Source organism: Balaenoptera physalus (assembly GCF_965194825.1).
Source record: "Balaenoptera physalus genome assembly, chromosome: 12".
Taxonomy (NCBI): Eukaryota; Metazoa; Chordata; class Mammalia; order Artiodactyla; family Balaenopteridae; genus Balaenoptera; species Balaenoptera physalus.
In genome coordinates, this window is record NC_138897.1 from 89,261,166 (window position 1) to 89,283,857 (window position 22,692).

General features: G+C 44.9%; 1 protein-coding gene across 5 annotated transcripts; it reads left to right on the forward strand.

Annotated features, from left to right (window-relative positions):
• The first annotated feature begins 954 nt into the window (after positions 1-954).
• PSMD9 (proteasome 26S subunit, non-ATPase 9) lies at positions 955-22,648 on the forward strand. 5 transcript variants are annotated; one of them, XM_082418121.1, is made up of 6 exons: positions 961-1,188; positions 5,301-5,403; positions 9,294-9,505; positions 11,902-12,003; positions 21,860-21,945; positions 22,269-22,648. In XM_082418121.1, the coding sequence occupies exons 1-6, from the start codon at positions 1,051-1,053 to the stop codon at positions 22,294-22,296; spliced, it is 669 nt and encodes a 222-aa protein (XP_082274247.1). In that variant the 5' UTR covers positions 961-1,050; the 3' UTR covers positions 22,297-22,648. The 5 variants fall into 5 exon arrangements, 4 of the variants coding, with proteins under 4 accessions (XP_082274249.1, XP_082274247.1, XP_082274246.1 ...); XR_014251988.1 differs by having other exon boundaries at positions 962-1,188; positions 11,902-12,014; positions 21,857-21,945; XM_082418120.1 differs by having other exon boundaries at positions 962-1,188; positions 21,857-21,945.
• Positions 22,649-22,692: the final 44 nt, after the last annotated feature.

The following is a 22,692-nucleotide window of genomic DNA, read 5'->3' on the forward strand; positions in this document are numbered from 1 at the left end:
TTTGTCTGCTTGTTTTTCATGACTGGATTCAGGGCAAACATGTTTGACTACTACATAGGTGATGGTGTATCCTTTTCAGTGCAAAATATTAGGGGGGACATGTTAAGATGTTAAATGTCACCGTTTGGTTAAGCTGGGTTCAAATTTGGGCTGTTTATTTTGCTAGTCGGGCAAGTGGATTATTGAGATGGTTTTCTCAGCTGTCAAATGAGGGTAATAATAATCCTCGTTTATGAGGTTGTTGAATTCATACACATAGGGCCCTTAGAACAGTGTGATGCATTGTAAGTATTTGATAAATTATTAGTATTACTATTATTGTCATCATCAATATTATTTTTACTAAAATTTATAGAGACCTTAATATGAGACAGGCACTGAGTTCAGTGCTCAATACTTTACCCCTCCAGCACCTAGGACAGTGTATGGTACAAAGGAGGCATTCAATAAATATTTGTTGGCAAAATGTTAGCACTATGACATAGATTGCTATCAATACCCAACCAACTCACAGATGAGGAAACTGAGGCTCAGAGGAGTGAAGTAGTTTACCTAGGTCACTACTGGCAGTAAGAGGCAAGAGCCCAGATTTGAACCCAAGCTTGTAGGCTTTGTGAAACAGGGCATGAGGAATCTGACTATTTTGTAAACCCTCAAGCGCTGTGTAGATGCAGAGCTGAAATGGAGCGCCATGCACAGGGCGCTGGTACATACATGCAGTAGGCGCTCAATACATAGCTGAATGAATGAGGAAAGAAAATGAATTAACTAGTAAGAGTTCATCTTGTCCCGGTCGGGGCCAGCGCTTGGGTGGGACCGGGAATCCTTCCGTCTTTAAACCTCCCCTCCATGAGTCACCACAGTACCGCATGTTCCCACAGTGTGTGGCTTCCGGTGACCACGCCCCACCGACAAACCCCGCCCCTCGCTTTTCCAGGCTCCCGCGAAAGGCCGCGGTGTTTTGGTCCGCGGGCGGAGCCGTAGGCACAGTCTCCTCGGGCGTCCGCGGTCGGGAAACCGGCCGTCCGGACTCCCGGGCCGAGGTTCGTGATGTCGGAGAAGGAAACGAGGCAGAGCGGAGGCTCCCCGGAGGCCAGCGGGGTGACTGTCAGCGACATACAGGAACTGATACAGCGCAAGGAGGAGATCGAGGCGCAAATCAAAGCCAATTATGAAGTGCTGGAGAGCGTGAGTGCGGGCACGGGGCTCCCGGGCGGGCGTGGGAGGCGCCCCGAGGCCTTCTCGACCTGGCGCCCAGAGCCGGGGCGGGGATTGAGAGACCCGGGCGGTCTCCGCTTGAGCTCTCAGCTGTGAATCTCTCCCTCCTTGGGAGGCCCAAGGCGCCGCAATTGCGGCCTCTGTGGGCAGCAGGCAGTGAGGCAAATAACGTGAATAACTAGGAACAATTAGAATTGATGTTCTAGCAAGTATTTGTGGAGTTCTTGTTGGGTGCTGGGCGCAATTGTTAAGCGCTTGACATTGGTTAACTCGTTTAATCCTCCCAACAACCCTTTGAGGTGAGTTCTGTCATTTCCACCATTTTAGGGATGGAAAACAGAGGCATTACTTAAACCTGCCTCAAGTCACAGGGCCAATAAATTTGCAGAGGCAGGGTGATAATCACCTCTATCATCAGTCCTTGTTGAACGGTTACCAGATGTCCTGTGCTTTACTAACCACTTTACCTTAGAGCTTCTTAAGCTTTAGTGTGTATGCGAATCACCTGGAGAGCTTGTTAAAATTCAGATTCTGTTGGCGGACAGATGTGTGGGAGCAGCTACTGCATTTCTAGCAAATTCCCAGCGATGCTGATGGCACTGGCCTAAGAACCCAGCTTTGAGTGACAGGAAAGGCTCGTTATCCTTATGGTATAAGGAGGAAACTGAGGCCCAGAGTGGGGCAAATCCTTGCCTAGGGTCAGGTAGGTCGGAAGTGGCAGTGGTGGGTCTAGTTCTTAGGTCTCTCTGGCTCCAAAACGGATACAGTTTTTCTTAAGCCACCTAGTGTAAAACCACAAATCAATTTGCTGGGGACGAGTAAATGAATTACATTCTATGTAGGGTGGATGGAATGCATTTTAGGTGATGGGAGTAAGATGAAGTATCATATGGAGGTCAGGGTACCATTTTACGGGGCGCTGACTATGTGCCTGAAGGGGGCCGGTTTATGTATGTGTTATATCGTGGACTCCTCTGAACTACTCTGTGAAGTTGGTTTGTTATCCTGAGGTTCAGAAAGGGGAAGTCACTTGTTCAGAGTCACAAAATGGGATTCAGATCTTACGCCTGTTGAACCCAGAATCTGTGCTTTCAAGTGTTGTGCCAGCAATTTCTCACACCTTAGTTACTTTGCTACTGCAGGCAGGATATGCTCTATCTGTATACCTCATGTACTGTTACTCCCTTGATATTTTTCTTTAAGTTGCCTCACTTTTAATTTATTTATTTTTATATTTCTGGCTGTGTTGGGTCTTCGGTTTCTGTGCGAGGGCTTTCTCCAGTTGCGGCAAGTGGGGGCCACTCTTCATCGCGGTGCGCGGGCCTCTCACTATCGCGGCCTCTCTTGTTGCGGAGCACAGGCTCCAGACGCGCAGGCTCAGTAATTGTGGCTCACGGGCCTAGTTGCTCCGCGGCATGTGGGATCTTCCCAGACCAGGGCTCGAACCCGTGTCCCCTGCATTGGCAGGCAGATTCTCAACCACTGCGCCACCAGGGAAGCCCCTGCCTCACTTTTTTACTTAGTTTTATTTTTAAAGGAAGTCTTATAACTTCACAGCATATGAAAAAATGAGACTCTCTTTCCTTAAATATAAGATAAAAGTGTATATCAAGGTGATCCATCCAACTCTCTGTCACCTGATAAATGGATAACTGAAATGTGGTCTATCCATACAACGGGATATTAGCCAATAAAAAGGAATGAAGTGCTGGCACATGGCCACAAAAAGTGCATGAATCTTGAAAACATTATGCTAAGTGAAAGAAGTGCATCACAAAAAACCACACATTTTATAATTCCATTTATATAAAATATCCAGAATAGGTAAATCCATAGACAGAAGGTAGATTAGTAGTTGCCAGGGGCTGAGGGGAGGGGGGAATGGGAGTGACTGCTAGTGGATCTTGGGTTTCTTTTTGGAGGGTGATGGAAATGTTCTAAAATTGATTGTGGTGATGGTTTCATAACTCTGTGAATATTCTAAAAACCATTGAATTGTACACTTTAAATGGGTGGATTGTATGGTGTGTGAATTATATCTTGATAAAGCTGTTAAAAACAAAATGGAGAGGCCCAGAGATAACAAGTGATCTGGAGGCGATATAAAGACCAGCACCAAATGGAGACTTTCTCCCTGATTATTGAAGGGTTGAAGATAATTAGAAAGGGAATGGGTTATTTAATGCCCTGTGTGTGAGTTGCCAGATGTGTGGGTCCCAACTTTGGAAAGCAGTGTCTGATGTGGTATTGACTTGGAGAGGCCAGTCAACTCTTAGTCATCGTGGGCAGGCAGGAGGCAGATACAGATATTTAGCCCCTGGCACATTTATACTGTATCTATAGAGAGTCCTGAGCTAAGAGAGTGTACGAGACCCCCTTCCCCGCGAACAGGAAACAGTAGGTGTAACCCAGAGGCTTTCAGAGAGAAAGGGACAGACATGAATGGAATCCTTCTCCCGTGTACACTTTCAGAGAGAAAGGTACAGACACGAATGGAATCCCTCCCGCTAGCACGTGAGTACACTAGGCAGCTGGTCTCCGTGCTGATAATTACAGCCATCACTTATTACTTTCTATGTATATTAATTCCCTAGGGCCATCATAACGAATTACCACAGCTTGGTGGCTTAAAACAACAGAAACTTATTCTCTCACAGTCGTGGAGTCCAGAAGTGTGACATCAAGGTGTTGGCAGGTTTGATTTTTTCTGGGCGCTCTGAGGGAGAGTCCGTTCCATGCCTCGCTCCTAGATTCTGGTGGCTGCTGGCCATCCTTGGCTTGTAGCTGCATCACTCCAGTCCCTGCCTCTGTCTTCACGTGGCCTTCTCTCTGTGTCCCAAATCTCCCCCTCCTTTCTTTTATCAGGATACCCATCATTGGATTTAGGGCCCACCTTAAATCTAGGATGACCTCTTCTTGCTGATCCTTCACTTAATTATATCTGCAAAGATCCTTTTTCCAAATAAGGTCACATTCACAGGTTCTGGGGTTTAGGACTTGGACATATCTTTTGGGGGCCGCTGTTCACCACTCTGTGACTGTGCCTGGCACTGTGCTAAGCACCCTACATAGGTCAGCTCGTTAATTCTCAGAACAGGTGGGAAGGGAGGTGAATGCCGTTATTCCCATTTTATAATTGAAGAAGCTGAGGCCCAGAGAGGTGAACCTCTTAACCAAGGTCACCCAGATTGTATGTGGCAGAATTGAGCTTGAAATCAAAGTCTGACTGAAAATCCCTGCTGTATGTCATATAACATGTTTCATTGCTTTTGTGCACCATGCTCTGACTTATGTAGGACAAGACTTTAAAACATTAAAACAGGGGAACTCCCTGGCGGTCCAGTGGTTAGGACTCCACGCTTTCACTGCCAAGGGCCCAGGTTCAATCCCTGATCAGGGAACTAAGATTCCACAAGGTGCGCAGCACAGCCGAAAAAACAAACATTAAAACAAATGTATTGTTTTCCATAGGGAATACATTGCCGTGGTCAAAATTCAGAATCTACAAAAGGATACATAATAGAAAGTCTCTCTCCCTCCGCTGTCCCCTAGCCACCCCGTTCCTCTCCCCAGACGGCAGCTGGGGCTCCAGTTCAGTGTTCCTTCCAGGGATGAAAAGCCTGTTTGAAGGCCCCTTTACATCTCTTTTTATTTCAGAAAAACCAAAGTCCTGCCGCAGCTGGATGCTCTTTGGGGTTTTTCCTCCCCTCCAGCTTGCAAGGCCGCCAGCCAGGTGCCAGCTGCCCGTAGGAAGGAGGGTTTGGAGGAGCGGAGGAAGAGGCCGGCCTTGGGGCTGACGCTCAAAGGAGTCCTTAGTTTTATCTGCGCTGCTCTAACTTCAGAAAAGGAGAGTGGATTCACGCATTACTGGCGTTATTAAAAGTCAGTTAAAAAATGGTGCCCACCACAGAGGGCAGTCGTGAGAGGATGTGGGAAGGGACCTGGTCTGTGCCAAGTGATCAATACATGGCCGCTGTCGTTACTGTCACCTTTATTATGACTGCAGAGGAAGAGAGTCTGGGGAAAGAGGCCCGAGGACTTCATACCTGTGAGATCTTTTTGACCTCATTTCTTCCCTCCAGCAAAAAGGCATCGGGATGAACGAGCCACTGGTGGACTGCGAGGGCTACCCCCGGGCAGACGTGGACCTGTACCGAGTCCGAACCGCAAGGCACAACATCGTCTGTGAGTGACCCTCTCTGGGGACGTTCCCCCACCTTGCAGCAGGGGATGTTTAAGGCACACAGAGGAACCGCCAGTATTCCGTATCATCTGCTTCCCTCGCTTCTGCCTTGATGGGATCATCTCACTGTCTCCATCAAGGGACTGAGAACTAAGGGAATGGGTTAGACTCTAGGGGTCTGTCTTTATGGTTTCATTTTTCACTTTGTTTTTAGGGACTTTGCTTCATTGCGGAAACTTTTATTGCGATAACAGCAGAAACCCAAGTCAGATATTGCTTATGGTCCCAATCAAATCAATTACGTCTTAGGAAATATGTTTAGCTATTAACGATAATGACCTAACTATGGTCACTCAAACAGAAACTAGCTCAGTTCCTCAGTAAAGACATTCGGAGGTAGGCAGCACAGGACTGGTCATCAGAAACCCAGGCTCTGCCATCCTTAGGAAATTCATCCATCTTCAGGGTCACCATGTCCATGTTCCAGGCAGGAAGAAAGGGAAGGAAGAAGGTAGGAAGGGCACAAGCTCCTATGCCAGCTAGCACCCCTCCTGTTAAGGATCTGTCCTGCAAGTCCCACTCCCACCCCCTGCATCAATTTCTGCTTTCCTCTCATAGGCTCCTCTGCCTGCAAGAAATGTTCCCCACAATGGGCATGTTGCTATCCTGAATAAAATCTCTTATTTATGTGTGTGTAGATGTATTGTATGTATGTATATACGTATGTATTTATTGTCAAGGAACACAGAGAGTAGAGGTTGGGTAGTTTATTAGTCTTCTGTTTCTGCTGTAACAAATCATCACAGACTTAGTGGTTTAAAACGTCACAAATTTATTATAGTTCCGGAAATGAGACATCCAAGTGGGTCTCACTGGACTAAAATCAAGGTGTCAGCAGGGCTGTGTTCCTTCTGGAGGCTCTAGGGAGGATCCATTTCCTTGTCTTTTCCAGCTTCTAGAAGCTGCCCACACTCCTTGACCTACAGCCCCTTCCATCTTCAAAGCCAGCAGTCACATCTCTCCAGCTTCTGGGTTTGGCATCACGTCTCTTTCTCTCCCTCTCCTGCCTCCCTCTTTCACTTACAAAGACCCTTGTGATTACATTGGGCCACCACCTGGATAATCCAGGCCAGTCTCCCCATCTCAGGGCCCTTAACTTAATCACACCTGCAAAGCTCCCTTTGCCATGTAAAGTAGCAAATTCACAGGTTCCGGGGATTTGGATGGGAACCTCTTTGGGGCCACTTTTCACGCTGCCACAGGTAGGCAACCAGCAGTCTCTACCACAAAGTCATATTAGAAGGGAATTTATCATCCACCTTTCTGCCTTAATGACTTCTGTTTTACCTGTGAATCTTGACTCTATATAGAGCGTGCTTTGGTCTAAGGCCAGGTTTCTCAGTGAGAGTACAGGTAGCCCTGGGGTGAGACACAGCTGAAGATGCCAAAGTTTCCTCAAAGCGACACTACGATCATAGGACTTCTTAGAGCGTCACTTTTCCTTGAAGATGTTGGGAAAAGAAGCATGCCATTTTAATATTGAAACAAATAGGAAGATACAGAGTAGGGAAAAACCATGTTAAGACAGTCAGACTGGAGGGAAATTTGGGGATTTTGGCTAAACCCTTGGACGCCCCAGGGAAGCAGTCCACTCGCTCCCTAGTTAGGAGGATTCTGGGAGAAATTTGAGAAGCCCTAGCCCACAGTGTGAGGGCGGGCACCGACTTATTTTTTTCCAAATGGTTGGCCTGATGTTGCAACACCATTTAGTCTGTTCTTTCTCCGTTAATTTGAAACACTAACAATATTGCGTATTAAATCTTTAGACGTGCTTATGTCTCTGGGCTTTTTGCTCTGTTCCGTTGATCTCTCTTTTTGGGTGCTAATATCATGCCATCTTAATGACTTTAATATACGTAAGAGTCTGTTTGAGCGATTCCTTATTGGTCTTCTTTTAAAAAACTATTCTCACAAGTTTATTTTATTTAAAAATAGACTTTTAAAAAAAAAATTTATTATTTATTTTTGTCTGCATTGGGTCTTTGTTGCTGCGTGTGGCTTTCTCTAGTTGCGGTGAGCGGGGGCTACTCTTTCGTTGTGGTGTGCAGGCTTCCCATTGCAGTGGCTTCTCTTGTTGCGGAGCTTGGGGTCTAGGCCTGCAGGCTTCAGTAGTTGTGGCTCTCGGGCTCCAGAGCACAGACTCAGTAGTTGTGGCGCACAGGCTTAGTTGCTCCACGGCATGTGGGATCTTCCCGGACCAGGGCTCAAACCCCTGTCCCCTGCATTGGCAGGTGGGTTCTTAACCACTGCGCCACCAGGGAAGCCCTAAAAAATAAACTTTATTTTTTAGAACAGTTTTAGATTTACAGAAAAATTGCGAAAATAACACAGAGAGGTCCCGTATACTCTGTACCTAGTTTTCCCTGTTACTAGCATCTTCCCTTAATATGTTGCATTTGTTATAATTGCAAGTTTGTTTTTTGAAATGTACTTTGGAAACATTTTGTTCAAGGAAAAAATTTTTTTGATTCTGATTAGAATTGCAGTATATGGTATATACAGTCATTCATTCCTTCACCCAGCAGCAGTAGCTTGAGACTTACTATGTGCCAGGCCTCTCTGAAGGCTCTGGGGTCCTCGTGGAGCTTATCACCTGGGGGACCTTTTCTAGTCAGAGTGACCGTGTATTATACACTGACACCATTTTAAGTCTTCCTGCCCAGGTTTATGTCTTCATTTATTCAAGTCTGGGCTCCTTCTCGTGTCTGCCCCAGTGGGTTGAGTGCTGGAGGCTCGTAATGCCTGAGGGCCTCACCTGTGCTCCAAAGTGACAGGAGCAGAGGAACAAGGTCAGGTGGCCTTGCGTGCCCACAGTCCAAGGTGCCTGGAAAGTCTGAAAGTCTGTGGCCTACGGATGCTAGACGTGGATTGGCAGGCAGTGCTGGTTTGTTCAGGCCTCTGGAGCTCTTCACAGGGAACTGGCTTTTTTTTTTTTTTTTAAGTTTTTTTTTTTTTTGATGTGGACCATTTTTTAAAAGTCTTTATTTAATTTGTTACAATATTGCTTCTGTTTTATGTTTTGGTTTTTTGGCCGCGAGGCATGTGGGATCTTAGCTTCCTGAGCAGGGATCGAACCTGCACCCCCTGCGTTGGAAGGTGAAGTCTTAACCACTGGACCACCAGGGATGTCCTAGGGAACTGGCTTGAATGAGGTGCCGAATCCAGAGCCGTAGAGGAAGTTGTCTTTAGGCTAAAAAAAAGTTAACCCAAATCCCAGCCACTCTGGCGGACTGGCCTGCAGAGATGACTTACTTGACCCACACAGTCGTTCCCAACACTTGAGTTAACCGTCAGTACTGAAAAAAATCAGAAGGTTTCATCCCCGAACTCCTAATTTCCAGCTTTTCTCCCTGTTGCCTCTCCCAGACTGAATATCACCAGTCATGTGTTGGTAGACTTGGCATCATTTTTTCTTCTAGAGGCATTAAGAGAAAAGCGAAATCCTTCTTAGCCCCAGCCTGCTCTACTTGTGTTTGCCCCTTGTGAGCGTTTGAGTTTGTGGCCGTGGATTCAGCTGGTCACTTCCCTCCTACTGCTCGCCTTTCAGGTCTCAGCTGAAACGGTGCTGCCTTTGGGGAGCCTTCCCTGATCTCCTGGTCATCCAAGTCATCAGGTGTCATTGTAATCACTTGTCCCACAGCTGCTTTCCTTGCAGGACCGTAAGCTTCATGAGGGCAGCCCCTCTGTCGTGTTCACAGCTTCTAGCTAGGTCCTCAGCTTCTAGCACAATGTCTGGCATATAATAAGTGCTCGTTAAATAGTCAGTGAATGAACGTGTGGGTCTTGTGTCCTCAGCTGTCTTCTCGGCCCCTGACACGGTGCTCTCCTCCAGGCTTGCAGAACGATCACAAGGCGTTGATGAAGCAGGTGGAGGAGGCCCTGCACCAGCTGCATGCTCGCGACAAGGAGAAGCAGGCCCGGGACCTGGCCGAGGCCCGCAGGGAGGCCATGAGCCATGGCCTGGGCCAGAGCCAGGACCTCAGCCCCGCTCAGGCCTTCGCCATAGTGAACAGCATCAGCCCCGGCTCGCCTGCCAGCATCGCAGTAAGCCAGGGCCTGGCCCGCTAAATCCACACCCCGAGGGCGCCTTGGGGCAGGGTTGGGGGTGGGAGGCTGTAGACAGACAGACCCACGCTGTCACCAGTGCAGCAGACGCCGGTGAAGGCCTGCTGCAGCCCAGCAGGAGTCGGCCCCTGCTGCCCCCTCAACTAGCTGCAGAGAGACCCTGGGACACAGGGTGAAGGTGGTGGATGTCCCCGGAGAGGCAAAGAGGCTCTCTTCTTGGGGCCGATTTTAGCTGGGCGTTGAGTAATGGACATGAGAATGACATCAATAGCTGCCACTTGCTGAGCCCTCGCTTTGCACCACGTGTCCTGCCAAGTGAGTTATAGCTTACCTGGTGTGTTTAGAAAAGTTTTAACAGCTTTATTGGGATATAATTCACATACCATAACTTTAACCCGTTTAAGGTACATATATGATTCAGTAGCTTTTAGTGTATTAACAATCAATTTTAGAATATTTTCATTATCCCAAAAAGAAACCCAGTGTCAATTCGCCATTACGCCTCAACCCTCCCATCCCCCCAGGCCCTGGCAACCACCAGTCTGCTTTCTGTCTCTATGAATTTGCTTATTTTGGACATCTCATATATACGTAAATGGAATCATACAATATGTGGTCCTCTGTGACTGGCTTCTTCCTCTTAGTATCATGTTCTCAAGGTCCAGCCATGTTGGAGCATGTATCTCAACTTCATTCCTTTTTTAATTTTTTTTTAAATTTTATTTTTTATTTTAAAAAAATTTTTTATTGGAGTATAGTTGATTTACAATGTTGTGTTAGTTTCAGGTGTGCAGCAAAGGGAATCAGTTATACATATACACATGTACATATATCCACTCTTTTTTTCTTTTTTTTAAGATTCTTTTCCCATGTAGGCCATTACGGAGTATTGAGTACAGTTCCCTGTGCTATATAGAAGGTTATTATTAGTTATATATTTTATATATAGTAGTGTGTATATGTCAGTCCCAATGTCCCAATTTATCCCTCCCTCAACTTCATTCCTTTTTACTGCTGAGTTTAATGTGCTGTCTGGATAGACCACGCTTTGTTTATCCATTCCTCAGTTTCCATTTTTTGGCCATTATGAATAATGCTACTGTGAACATGATGTACAAATTTTTATGTGTACCTGCATTTTGTTGTTGTTGTTGTTCAGCCTTAGTCTAGTCTTTTTTTGAATTTTATTGTGTTTATTTATTATTATTATTTTTTTAAAAAAATAATTCTTTATTTATTTATTTTTGGCTGTGTTGGGTCTTCGTTTCTGTGCGAGGGCTCTCTCCAGTTGCGGCGAGCGGGGGCCACTCTTCATCACGGTGCGCGGGCCTCTCACTATCTCGGCCTCTCTTGTTGCGGAGCACAGGCTCCAGAAGCGCAGGCTCAGCAGTTGTGGCTCACGGGCCCAGCTGCTCCGCGGCATGTGGGATCTTCCCAGACCAGGGCTCGAACACGTGTCCCCTGCATTGGCAGGCAGATTCTCAACCACTGCGCCACCAGGGAAGCCCTTATTTATTATTTATACAGCAGGTTCTTCTTAGTTCTCCATTTTATACTTACTAGTGGATACATGTCAGTCCCAGTCTCCCAGTTCATCCCACCATCCCCCACCACATTCCCCCCTTGGTGTATGTGCACCTGCGTGTAATATTTAATCCCACAGCCGTTCTCGGGGGTAGGTACTAATCTACCCCATTTCACCCATGAGGAAAAGCCTCAAAGACCTGGAGTACCTCGTGCCAGGACGCACAGCTTCTAGAAGGTGGACCTGGGTCCTGCCAGTCATCTTTAGTGATCGCAAGACTGCAGGTTACACACAAGCTCTGTTTTATTCACCACTGTGTGCACAGCATCTGGCACAGGGCTGTTGTCAGCCTGTGACGAGTATTTGTGGAAGGGATGGGTGAATTGTGAGCTGTGTTCTTAGAGTGACAGGATCACTCTAGTCCTGGGTCAGCGTTGTGCCCATGGCTGCTTGCCTGGGGGCCTTTAGGGCCAATGCGTCTAAATTCTGACCCCTGAACAAAATAGGCCAGATGGGCCTGCCTCTTCTTGCCCCCAAACCTGGGTCAGGACCCCAGAGAGCTTTTCCCCATTTTCCTCCAGGCCTTTACAACTGCCAGCTGTTCTCAGACACTGGGCAGACCTGGCCACCTTTTATTAGATCTGCCCCTGGAGGAACCCCCGGAGGAGGTGGCCCAGTTATCCACCGCCCCTCCCTGCCCGAGGTGTCTAAATCCCAGCCTCTGCATCGCGCCTGCCGTTCTCCCCTGTAGAAAACACGCTTATTAAATTGGGAACGCATGGGAGGGTAAAGAACACCAGAAGAACATTTAACCTCTAGCCTGATTTTCTGTTTGCCCTTCTCTCTTTAGGGTTTGCAAGTGGATGACGAGATAGTGGAGTTTGGCTCTGTGAACACCCAAAACTTCCAGTCGCTGCAGAACATTGGCAGTGTGGTCCAGCACAGTGAGGGGGTGAGTTGGAGGTATTACGTGGCATCTGACCAGTAACCCTGGAATTGCCGGGGCCAGGAAACGTGGCCGGGGCCTTTGACGGCTGCCCTCAGAGTGCTGTTTCTCAGGCACAGTCCCCGCTCGGGGCCTTCGCATTTGCTGTTCCCTCTGCCTAGAATGCTAATCTTCTTCCCTTACCCCCCACCTTCCTTCCTTCCCTCCCTCCTCTTGTACAAATGCCACCTTCTCAGTGAGGCTTTTCCAGCCACCCTGTCTAAAATACCCCTCTCCTGCTTCCTATCCCCGTTTTCATTTAACAAGGTTTCTTAGAGATCTTTTCATCTCGGCGCACACCTCGCTCTTTTTCACTGCTGCATAGCACTCCATGGTATGAATGGATAGAAGTTTGTCCACCTGCTGCCTTATCAGTGGACGTCTTGTTCATTTCCAGTTTTATGCCAGTGTGAATAGTCGTGCATACTTGTTCACAACTGTGCACACCTGGAAGTAGAATTACAAGCTCTCAGCAAATGCACACTTAAGATTTTAATAGGTAATTTGAAAAAGTTTTACGAATTTGTACCCTGACCAACAGTATGTGAGTCCAGTCTTCCCTCAGTATCCACGGGGGATTGGTTTCAGGACCAGTGCAGATACCAGAATCTGTAGATGCTCAAGTCCCGTGGTTGGCCCTCTATATCCACGGATTGTGCAGTACTGTATTTATTGAAAAAAATTCACATGTAAGCGAACCTAAGCAGTTCAAACCCGTGTTGTTCAAGGGTCAACTGTGTATCATATCATCAGCAGTACTCTATTATTGATCTTTTAATAACTTTGCTAAAATGCCATCTTGTTTTAATTTGTATTTTCCTGATTACCAGTGAGATTGAGTACCATTTCTATGAATTGTCTGTTAGTCTTTTTTCCCACTTATTTTCTATTGGGTTATTTGTCCTTTTTAAAAATTGATTTGTAGGAACTCTTTCTATATTCTATATATTAAATCTTTGCCTGTTTACACATTGCATATGTCTCTCCTGATTAGCTCCTTTTCTTTTAACTTTCTTTATGGTAACTTTGATTACTTGAAAGTTTTTTTTTTTAATTCACTTAGATATCCATTTTGTTAAATTTATCAATATTACAGGGCTCTTTGCTGCCAAAACCATACCTGAGGATTAAAATAAAGAAATACAGTACAGTGCATAATAGTGTAGTACTGTTCAAACAGTAGTATATTAGAACTTGATTTGTGTGCCTTTTGATAATTTCATTCCTTAAAGATATAATAAAAGTTGAAATTCAAAATAGGCTGCAGCCTTCTAGTTTCTGGCAGAATATGCCATTAAAAAACACTTCCACGTAACCATCTCATCCTGTTTCTCAGTAATGTAACCTCAACAAAACTTTTTTTGGCAAAGATCCATACTTTGCAGGAGAAATATGGGGCTCAAAGTCCAGAGAAATTACTAAAGTTTTTGGTTCCCAAATGAAATCTTCAGTTCAACCGACAATTCTTGGTTTGTCTTGCACCCACTCAGCCCCCACTTGGCCACGCTGCTCATCCACGTGTAACTCATCAGAAGGCAGGCATCGGGCCAAGAAACAGTTGGCCAGTGTTGGCGCCCTGCTAGAGGTCGGGCCCTCATTTCTGCACTGATTGACACCTTCATCAAGTCTGTACTTATGTGGAAGTTTAGAATTTTGATTTTGTCAAATTCATCAGGTTTTTGCTTTATGGCTTTGGCATTTTGTGTCTTCTTAAAGAAATTCTTCTAGTACTTTTATTGTTTTGTCTTTAGCTTTTCTTTAATCCATCTGGAATGTATCTTTTTTTATTATTATTATTTATTTATTATTTATTTTTTGGCCACACCGTGCAGCTTGCAGGATCTTAGTTCCCTGACCAGGGATCAAACCTGGGCCCCCTACAGTGGAAGCTCGGAGTCCTAACAACTGGACTGCCGGGGAATTCCCTATTATTGTTTTTTATAACAGTTTAATTGATGTACAATTCACATAACTTATAGGTCATCCATTTAAAGTGCATAATCCAGTCGTTTTTAGTCTATTTATAGAGTTGTGCAACCATCACCACAATCAATTTTAGAACATTTTCCTTACCTCAAAAAGCCTTGTACCTATTAGCAGTCACTCCCTATTCCCCCCATATATACCAACCCCTGGCAACCACTAAACTACTTTCTGCCTCTATGGACTTGCTTATTCTGGACATTTCATATAAATGGGATCATACAATATGTGATATTTTATGACTACTTTCACTTAGCATAGTGTTTTCAGGGTTCATCCATGTGTCAGGAACTCATTCCTTTTTTTTTTTTTTTTAATAAATTTATTTATGTATTTATTTTTGGCTGCATTGTGTCTTCCTTGCTGCACGCAGGCTTTCTCTAGTTGCGGTGAGCGAGGGCTACTCTTCGTTGCGGTGTGCGGGCTTCTTATTGCGGTGGCTTCTCTTGTTGCAGAGCATGGGCTCTAGGCGTGAAGGCTAAAGTAGTTGTGGCATGCGGGCTCAGTAGTTGTGGCTCGCGGGCTGTAGAATGCAGGCTCAGTAGTTGGGGCGCACAGCCTTAGTTGCTCTGCGGCATGTGGAATCTTCCCAGACCAGGGCTCGAACCCGTGTCCCCTGCGTTGGCAGGCAGATTCTCAACCACTGCGCCACCAGGGAAGCCTGTTATATAATTCTTATGTGTGTGATTCTTTATTCTGTTTCTTTGGTCTGTTTGTTCAGAGCCTTTCTGGGTTCCCTGGAACAAATCCATTTGTTTCTGCTCTGCTTCCCTTTAACCCCTGGCCATAAAGGGTGTATTATTTGTCTATTTGTGAGTGAGAAATCACCCCAGAGCTTTAGCAGCTTGAAGCATCAAGCATTTATTATCTCATACAGTTTGGGGGGTCAGGCAGTGTCCAGGAGCCGTGTAGCTGGGAGGTTTTGGCTCGGGGTCTCTCATGAGGTTGTGGTCAAGATATAAGCAAAGGCCGCAGTCATCTGAGGGCTTGACTGAGGTTAGAGAATCTGTTTCCAAGATCCCTCACTCACATGGCTGTTGGCAGGAGGCTTCAGTTCCTCATCACAAGGGCCTCTCCACAGTGCTGCTTGAGTGCCCTCACAGCGTGGTGGCTGACCTCCCCAAGAATGGGCAGTCCAGGTGAGAGCAGAGAGGAGTCAGCAGCATCTGCTCTGACTCAGTCTCTGAGGATTCACACTCTCACTGCCACTTTATTCGTTAGAAGCGACGAAGTCCAGCCTACACTCAAAGGGAGGGGAATTAGGCTTCAGCTCTAGAAGGAAGGAATTTCAAAGAATTTATCCTTGTGGCATGGTACCTTTGTTACCTCTTTACTGTCCCATCATCATTTTAGTGAGATTTCTAGAGATGATGCAGATGTAGGTTCATTCTGTTATGTTTACCCAAAGTCTCTTTTTCACTCCTTCCTCCCCGCCCCACCCCCAGCTTGCTAGTGTGTCATAGTTTACTCACATCTCTTGGGTACCTTGCTGCACATACTTTTAAACTTTGTAGTTGTCTGGGCTCATTGTTACTGGTTTGTTTTGTAAATATGTCTTTTTTTTTTTTTTTTTTGGTAGAGGTAATACATACACATGGTAAAAACAGAACCAAAGAACATGTAATGAAAAACCTCCCTCTCCTCCAGGTGCATTTCCTGTCCTCCAAAGGCAGCCACTTTCCAACTGTGTGTCCTTCATACATCACACAGAGCTACTGGTTGCTTTCGTTAAGGTCTAATTGACCCACAGCAACATTCCCCCTTTTCAGTGTCCAGTACTGTGAATTTTGTCAACTGTACGTAGTTATGTAAATGTCACCACACGAAGATACAGAGCAGTTCTACAGCCCAAAATGACCTCATGCTTTTGTAGTTAAGCCCTCCCTGCACCCCCATCCCCCGGAAATCACTGATCTGTGCTCCATCCCTGTAGCTTTACCTTTTCCAGGATGTCATATGAGTGAAACTGCAAACTATGAAGCCCTTTAAGTCTGGCTACTTTCACCCAGCATCATGAATCTGCGGTTCTTCCACGTTGTCACGTGCATCTGTAGTTCATCCCTTTTCACTGCCGAGTAATGCTCCACTGTGTAATGAGCCCCAGACTCTTCATCCGTTTCCCAGTGTGGGGCATTTAGGTGGTTTTCCAGTTTTTGGTGATTACTCATAATAGCTACTGGTTTTTAATTTGTCTTTTCCAGTTAAATATATTCTTAGGCTCTTTATAGGCCTATAAATCCTTTTTTTAAAAAAATTGAGGTATAACTGACAAATAACACAATATTAGTTTCAGGTGTACAACATAGTAATTCAATATTTGCATATATTGGGAAATGATTGCCACAGTAAGGCTAGTTAACATCTGTCACTGTACATAGTTACACATTTTTTTCTTGTGAGGAAGACTTTGAAGATTTACTCTCTAGCCACTGTCAGATATGCATAGAGTATTACTGTATACCCAAATGCACAGTGTGGTGACTATAGTTAATAATACTGTATAAGACCTTCTTTACAAAAGTAGTCATTGAATGTTTTCTAACAACAGAACCTTTTCTTCAAGTGAAATTTCCTGGGGAATTCCAATATATCAAACAGATAAAAGCTGAGCTGCTGGGATAGGCTAGAGGGGGTGGGGGGACCTCACGTCCTCAGGGCCTGGGGTTCTCCTGGAACCAGAGCCCAGCTTGAGAATCAAGGATCTGGGTTTCCATGGTCTCTGCTCTGTGAATTAAAAAAAAGTTTTTTAAAACCCGGCAGCATTCTATTGTTAGACTTTTAGGTACTTTCCAATTTTATGGGAACCTGAAAATTAACACTCTTGTAGACAAAGCTCTGTTTCTTTAGATAATTTTCTAAAGGTGAGTTTCTGGAATGCATATATTTTCAAAGGAAAATAACCTTGAATTAAAATAATTTTTCTTTATTATAAAAATAATGTGTATTTTATTCAGCCATAAAAAGGATTGGTGTACCGATATGCTATAACATTAATGAACCTTCAAAGGATTTCTGGTAAGTGAAAGAAGCCAAACAGAAAGGGCCACATATTTTATTTATTTATTTATTTAAATTTATTTATTTTATTTATTTATTTTTGGCTGCGTTGGGTCTTCATTGCCGCACGCGGGCTTTCTGTAGTTGTGGCGAGCAGGGGCTACTCTTCGTTGCGGTGCACGGGCTTCTCATTGCGGTGGCTTCTCTTGTTGCGGAGCACGTGTGGGCTTCAGTAGTGTGGCATGCGGGCTCAGTAGTTGTGGCTCACGGGCTCTAGAGCGCAGGCTCAGTAATTGTGGCACACGGGCTTAGTTGCTCCACGGCATGTGAGATCTTCACTGACCAGGGATCGAACCCGTGTCCCCTGCATTGGCAGGTGGATTCTTAACCAGTGTGCCACCAGGGAAGTCCCAGAAAGGGCCACATATTTTAGAATTCCGAAATGTCCAGAATAGGCAAATGCACAGAGACAGAAAGCAGATAGGTGGTTGCCAGGGGCTGGGGGAGGAGGGAATGGGGAGTGATTGCTAATGGGTATGGGGTTTCTTTTTGGGTGATGGAAATGCTCTGAAATTAGTTAGTGGTGATGGTTGGACAAGTCTCTGAATTAAATACTTTAAAATGGTGAATTTATTGTATATGAATTATATTTCAGTAATAAAAATAATGTGTTTTTATTGTGAAAAAAAATTACACAATGTGAATGTATTTCAAGTAAGGATAAAAGTCCTGGATTTCTCCTTGCCTTGTAGTACCTTCCCTGCTCTGAGTCCTGGGCAAGGTGCAGGCGCTACAACAGGGAACAAAACAGGTCAACCGAGGGTCCGCGGGAACATTTTGGTTGGGGAGATGAGCATTAATCAAATAATCACAGATATGTAATTGTACACTCCAACGAGTGCTATGAAGGGACAGTTCAAGGGGGCTAGGAGAGCAAATAGTGGGGTTCTGATGTAGTTTGGGGTTGAAGGAGAGTGTTCCTGAAGATGTGGCCTGTAAGTGTATTGAAGTTTATCAAGACCGTCAGGGAGAGGAGCCCACCAGCAGGGTCAAGGCCCTGAGGTGAGAGGATCAGAGAAGGCTGATTGGAACCCAGAGCAAGGAAGAGGGGGAGAGGGGAGGAGGCAGGGCCCTTCTTCATTGTTCCTGAGCAGCAGTAGAGAGCCGTGCACTCTTCCAAGCTGGAGAATAACAGCTGTAAGCAGCTTCGTGCCTTGAAAAGATTTCTCCAGAGGCCAGGTAGAGAGCTGATTGGAGGGCTGACAGAGTTTTAGCAGCCAGGTCAAGAGATGGTGGTGTCTTTGACGAATGGGCTGGAGGTACAAGTGGGCAAATCAGAAAGACATTTAGGATGTGCCATAGGTAGAAACCTTCTGGATTTCTAGCTCTCCCAGGGCCATCATTTCCAGAACTGGAAGCACATCAGTGAAGCTCTCACACGTTTTCTGGGTGTGGGTGTGTATGTCTACAGTGATTGCTTTTTGAAAAAGAAGTCATAAACAAGACCTACTCTATGTACTGTTCTGGATGTTTCCCCCTTTGAAAACCTCGGTACACATGTACCATATTCCCTGGCTTGGTTTCTCATCGTTCATTTAACCAGCCCCCCATCCTGGACATTTAAGCCGTTGCCAATATTTGGTCACCACAAATAGTGGTGTCATGAATATTCTTGTCTTGTGTGAGGGTTTCTGTCAGAGAGATTTCTAGAAGTGGAATTACTTGGTTAAAGGCAATGCAATGCACATTTACCGATTTGATAGGTGTCATCAAGGTGTCCTCCCAGAAGCTTGCGTTAGTTCATGTTCTCTCCAGTAGTGTATGTGAGTGCTTATTTCTTGACCCCTCCCCAACTGTGTTATTGTCAGTCTTTTATTCTGTGACAGTCGAGGTGAAAAATGGCGTCTTTTTTTGTTTTTCTTCATGCTTTATTTTTTCCGATTCAGAGATCCCATTGATAGATCTGCCTTAATATTTTAAAATTATGGTAAAATATACATAACATAGAACTTACCATTTTTAAGTGGCATTAAGTACATTCACATTGTTCGGCAACCATCTCCACCACCGTCTCTAGAACTTTTTCATCTTCCCAAACTGAAACTCTACCCATTAAACACTAACTGGTCATTCCCATCTCCCCAAGGTTCTGGCAACCACTAATCTACTTTCTGTCTCTATGAATGTGACTGCTCTGTATACAGCCCTCTAAGTGGAATCATACTATATTTGTCCTTTTGTGACTCATGTGTTTCACTTAGCATAACGTCTTCATGGTCCATCCAGGTTGTTACATGTGTCAGAATTTCCTTTTTAAGGCTGAATAATAGGGCCTTCCCTGGTGGCGCAGTGGTTGGGCATCCGCCTGCCAATGCAGGGGACACGGGTTCGAGCCTTGGTCCAGGAGGATCCCACATGCCGCGGAGCAACTAAGCCCGTGTGCCATGACTACTGAGCCCGCGGGCCACAACTACTGAAGCCCTCATGCCTAGAGCCCGTGCTCCACAACAAGAGAAGCCACTGCAATGAGAAGCCCACGCACCGCAACAAAGAGCAGCCCCCGCTCACCGCAACTGGAGAAAACCCGCGTGCAGCAATGAAGACTCAATGCAGCCAAAAATAAATAAATTTATATTAAAAAAAAAAAGGCTGAATAATATTCTGCTGTGTGTATATACTACATTTTGTTTATCCTGTAATCCATTGATGGCCACTTGGGTTGCTTCTACCTTTTGGCTATAATGCTATTCACCATTTTGGTGAATAATGCTACTATGAAATGGTTATACAAATATCTGTTCGAGTCCCTGCTTTCAGTTCTTTGGGTATATACCAATATGTTTAACTGCAGGTTGATATGGTTATTCTATTTTCAATTTTTTAAAATATTTATTTATTTATTTTGGCTGTGCTGGGTCTTTGTTGCCGTGCGCGGGCTTTCTCTAGTTGCAGCACCCGGGCTTCTCATTGCGGTGGCTTCTCTTGTTGCGGAGCACAGGCTCTAGGCGTGCGGGCTTCAATAGTTGTGGCTCGCAGGCTCTAGAGCATTGGCTCAGTAGTTGTGGCACATGGGCTTAGTTGCTCCACGGCATGTGGGATCTTCCTGGACCAGGGCTTGGGAATGGTAGGTGGATTCTTAACCACTGTGCCACCAGGGAAGCCCTATTTTCAGTTTTTTAAGGAATAGTCGTGCTGTTTTCCGTAGTGGCTGCACCATTTCACACTCCCACCAGCGGTGTACAAGGGTTACGATTTCTCCACATCCTCACTAACTCTTGTTATTTTGTTTTTGTTTTTTGTTTTTTTTTTGATAATAGCCATCCTAATGGGTATAAGGTGATATCTCATTGTGGTTTTAATTTGCATTTCTCTAATGATGAGTGATGTAGGCCATCTATTCATGTGCTTATTGGCCATTTGTATATCTTTTTTGGAGAAATGTTTAAGTTCTTTGCTCATTTTTTAATTGGGTTGTTTGTTGTTGCTGTTGAATTCTTCATAGATTCTGGATATTAATCCCTTATCAGATATGTGATTTGCAGATATTTTCTCCCATTCTGTGGGTTGCTTTTTCACTATGTTGACAGTGTCCTTTGATGTACAGAAGTTTTTAAATTTGATGAATCTTGTTTTAATTTGTAATTTTCTTTGGTGTGTATTGTGCCTACTTTAATTTTTTTGTTAAGGTAATACATACGCATAGTAAAGAAGAAATAATGGTACAGAAAGATATAAAAGTAAATGTCTTCTTCTCTTACTCCAAACTGCTAGTGCTTCTTTCTGGAAGTAACCACTGTTAACAGTTTATCTTCCAGAAAACTTTGTATGCACCAAGCAACACATATGTCTATTTATTTATATTAATTAATTAATTAATATTATTATTTTTGGCTGCGTTGGATCTTTGTTGCTTCGCGCAGGCTTCCTCTAGTTGCGGCGAATGGGGGCTACTCTTTGTTTTAGTGCGCGGGCTTCTCATTGAGTTGGCTTCTCTTGTTGTGCAGCATGGGCTCTAGGTGTGCGGGCTTCAGTAGTTGTAGCACGCGGGCTCAGTAGCTCCGCGGCATGTGGGATGTTCCCGGACCAGGGTTCGAACCCATGTCCCCTGCATTGGCGGGAGGATTCTTAACCACTGTGCCAGCAGGGAAGTCCTATGTCTATTTATTTATTTATTGAATTTTTAGAGCTTTTATTTTTTATTATTATTTATTTTAAAATTATTATTATTTTTAAATTGAAGTATACTTGTTTTACAACACATATGACCTTTTAGGACATATATTCAAATGGATTCATACTTTGCTGGTTTTGTTTTGTTTTTACTAAACAAACTGCTATTCACTATACTGTATTTGAACAATACCTTATTCAGGGATATTTTGGGTGTTTTCAGTGTTTGAAATTTATAAACAGTCCTGGGATAAATGCTTTGTTCATATATCATCTTGTACTTTTGCAGAATATATCTTATATGCACCTTTTAAAGATGCTTTGTTGTTGCTGGGAGCAGTTGTGTTCTTCCAGGAAGACGGAACCAAATCTGTAGCCCCACTGCCTGCCCCCAGAGTGCCGCGTCCTCCACATTCTCAGCAGTTGTAGGAATTACGCCTAAAATAAGCATCCTTACTACCAGTCTGGTGGGTGGGACTTCCTTGGAGGTCCAGTGGTTAAGACTCCATGCCTCCACTGCAGGGGGTGTGGGTTTGATCCCTGGTGGGGGAACTAAGATCCCACATGCCGCGCGGCCAAAAAAAAAAAAGGACAGTATCTCAGCATTCTAGCCTGAATCTCTTTGAGTACTAAGGAGGTTGAACATAAAATGAGCTCATTTTCCTTTCAGAAGCCCCTGAATGTGACAGTGATCCGCAGAGGGGAGAAATACCAGCTTAGACTCGTGCCAACACGCTGGGCGGGAAAAGGACTGCTGGGGTAAAGTATCCGTGTCCGTTCATTCACACTGCAGCGTGCACTGAATGTTTGCTAGACACAAAGCTGAGGGCAGGAGGTGGGGTCGTTGGGAAATGAAGGGCATTTCCAGACTGCCTGTAGCAACTCATGATAAATCCTTGTGGCGGGAATAAGATTCCAGGTATGGAGGTGGAGGGAGCCCTGGGCGCTCTGGTTCTTTTATTAACTGGACATTTGCTTTGAAAGAATGAAAGCATGTAGGTGAAAAGCTCAGGACCGACTCACCTCTGATCTTCTTGAATGGAGCCACCAAACTTACACTGTTCCTTTTTTTTTCCTTCCAGCTGCAACATTATTCCTTTGCAAAGATGATTGTCCCTGGGGAACAGAAACAGGAAAGCATATTCCCTTGCCCCAGACTTGGGTCTAGTGGGCATTTCCTCCTTCTCTTCTCTCCCTGAAGCTCAAGGATCTGGAAGAGGCTGGGAGCCTGAACTTCTAGGTGGTGGAAACGCTGTGGCCTCCCAGCGTGATCTCTTGGGATTAACACATTGTTAAAAACTTGATCTGTGTTCAGCATCTTTTGCAAATTAGGCCATGGCCCTAAATGGGAATCCTCTGGATTGTGAGCAAGTGGGCTGGAGTTATTCTGGTAGGTGCTGATGTGACTTTATTCTTCTAGAAATTTTGTTTTTTCCCCCCAAATAAACAGTTTTACAGTGTTGATATGACCATGTTATCACCTCAACTGAATTTCCTGTGAACTTC

Excerpts from the sequence above, each read along its gene's own strand:
- PSMD9 (XM_082418120.1), top strand. The coding sequence starts at position 1,051 with ATGTCGGAGAAGGAAACGAGGCAGAGCGGAGGCTCCCCGGAGGCCAGC. Across the intron at positions 9,506-11,901 it reads GCTCGCCTGCCAGCATCGCA|GGTTTGCAAGTGGATGACGA; the intron begins GTAAGCCAGGGC and ends TTCTCTCTTTAG. Across the intron at positions 21,946-22,268 it reads GCGGGAAAAGGACTGCTGGG|CTGCAACATTATTCCTTTGC; the intron begins GTAAAGTATCCG and ends TTTTCCTTCCAG.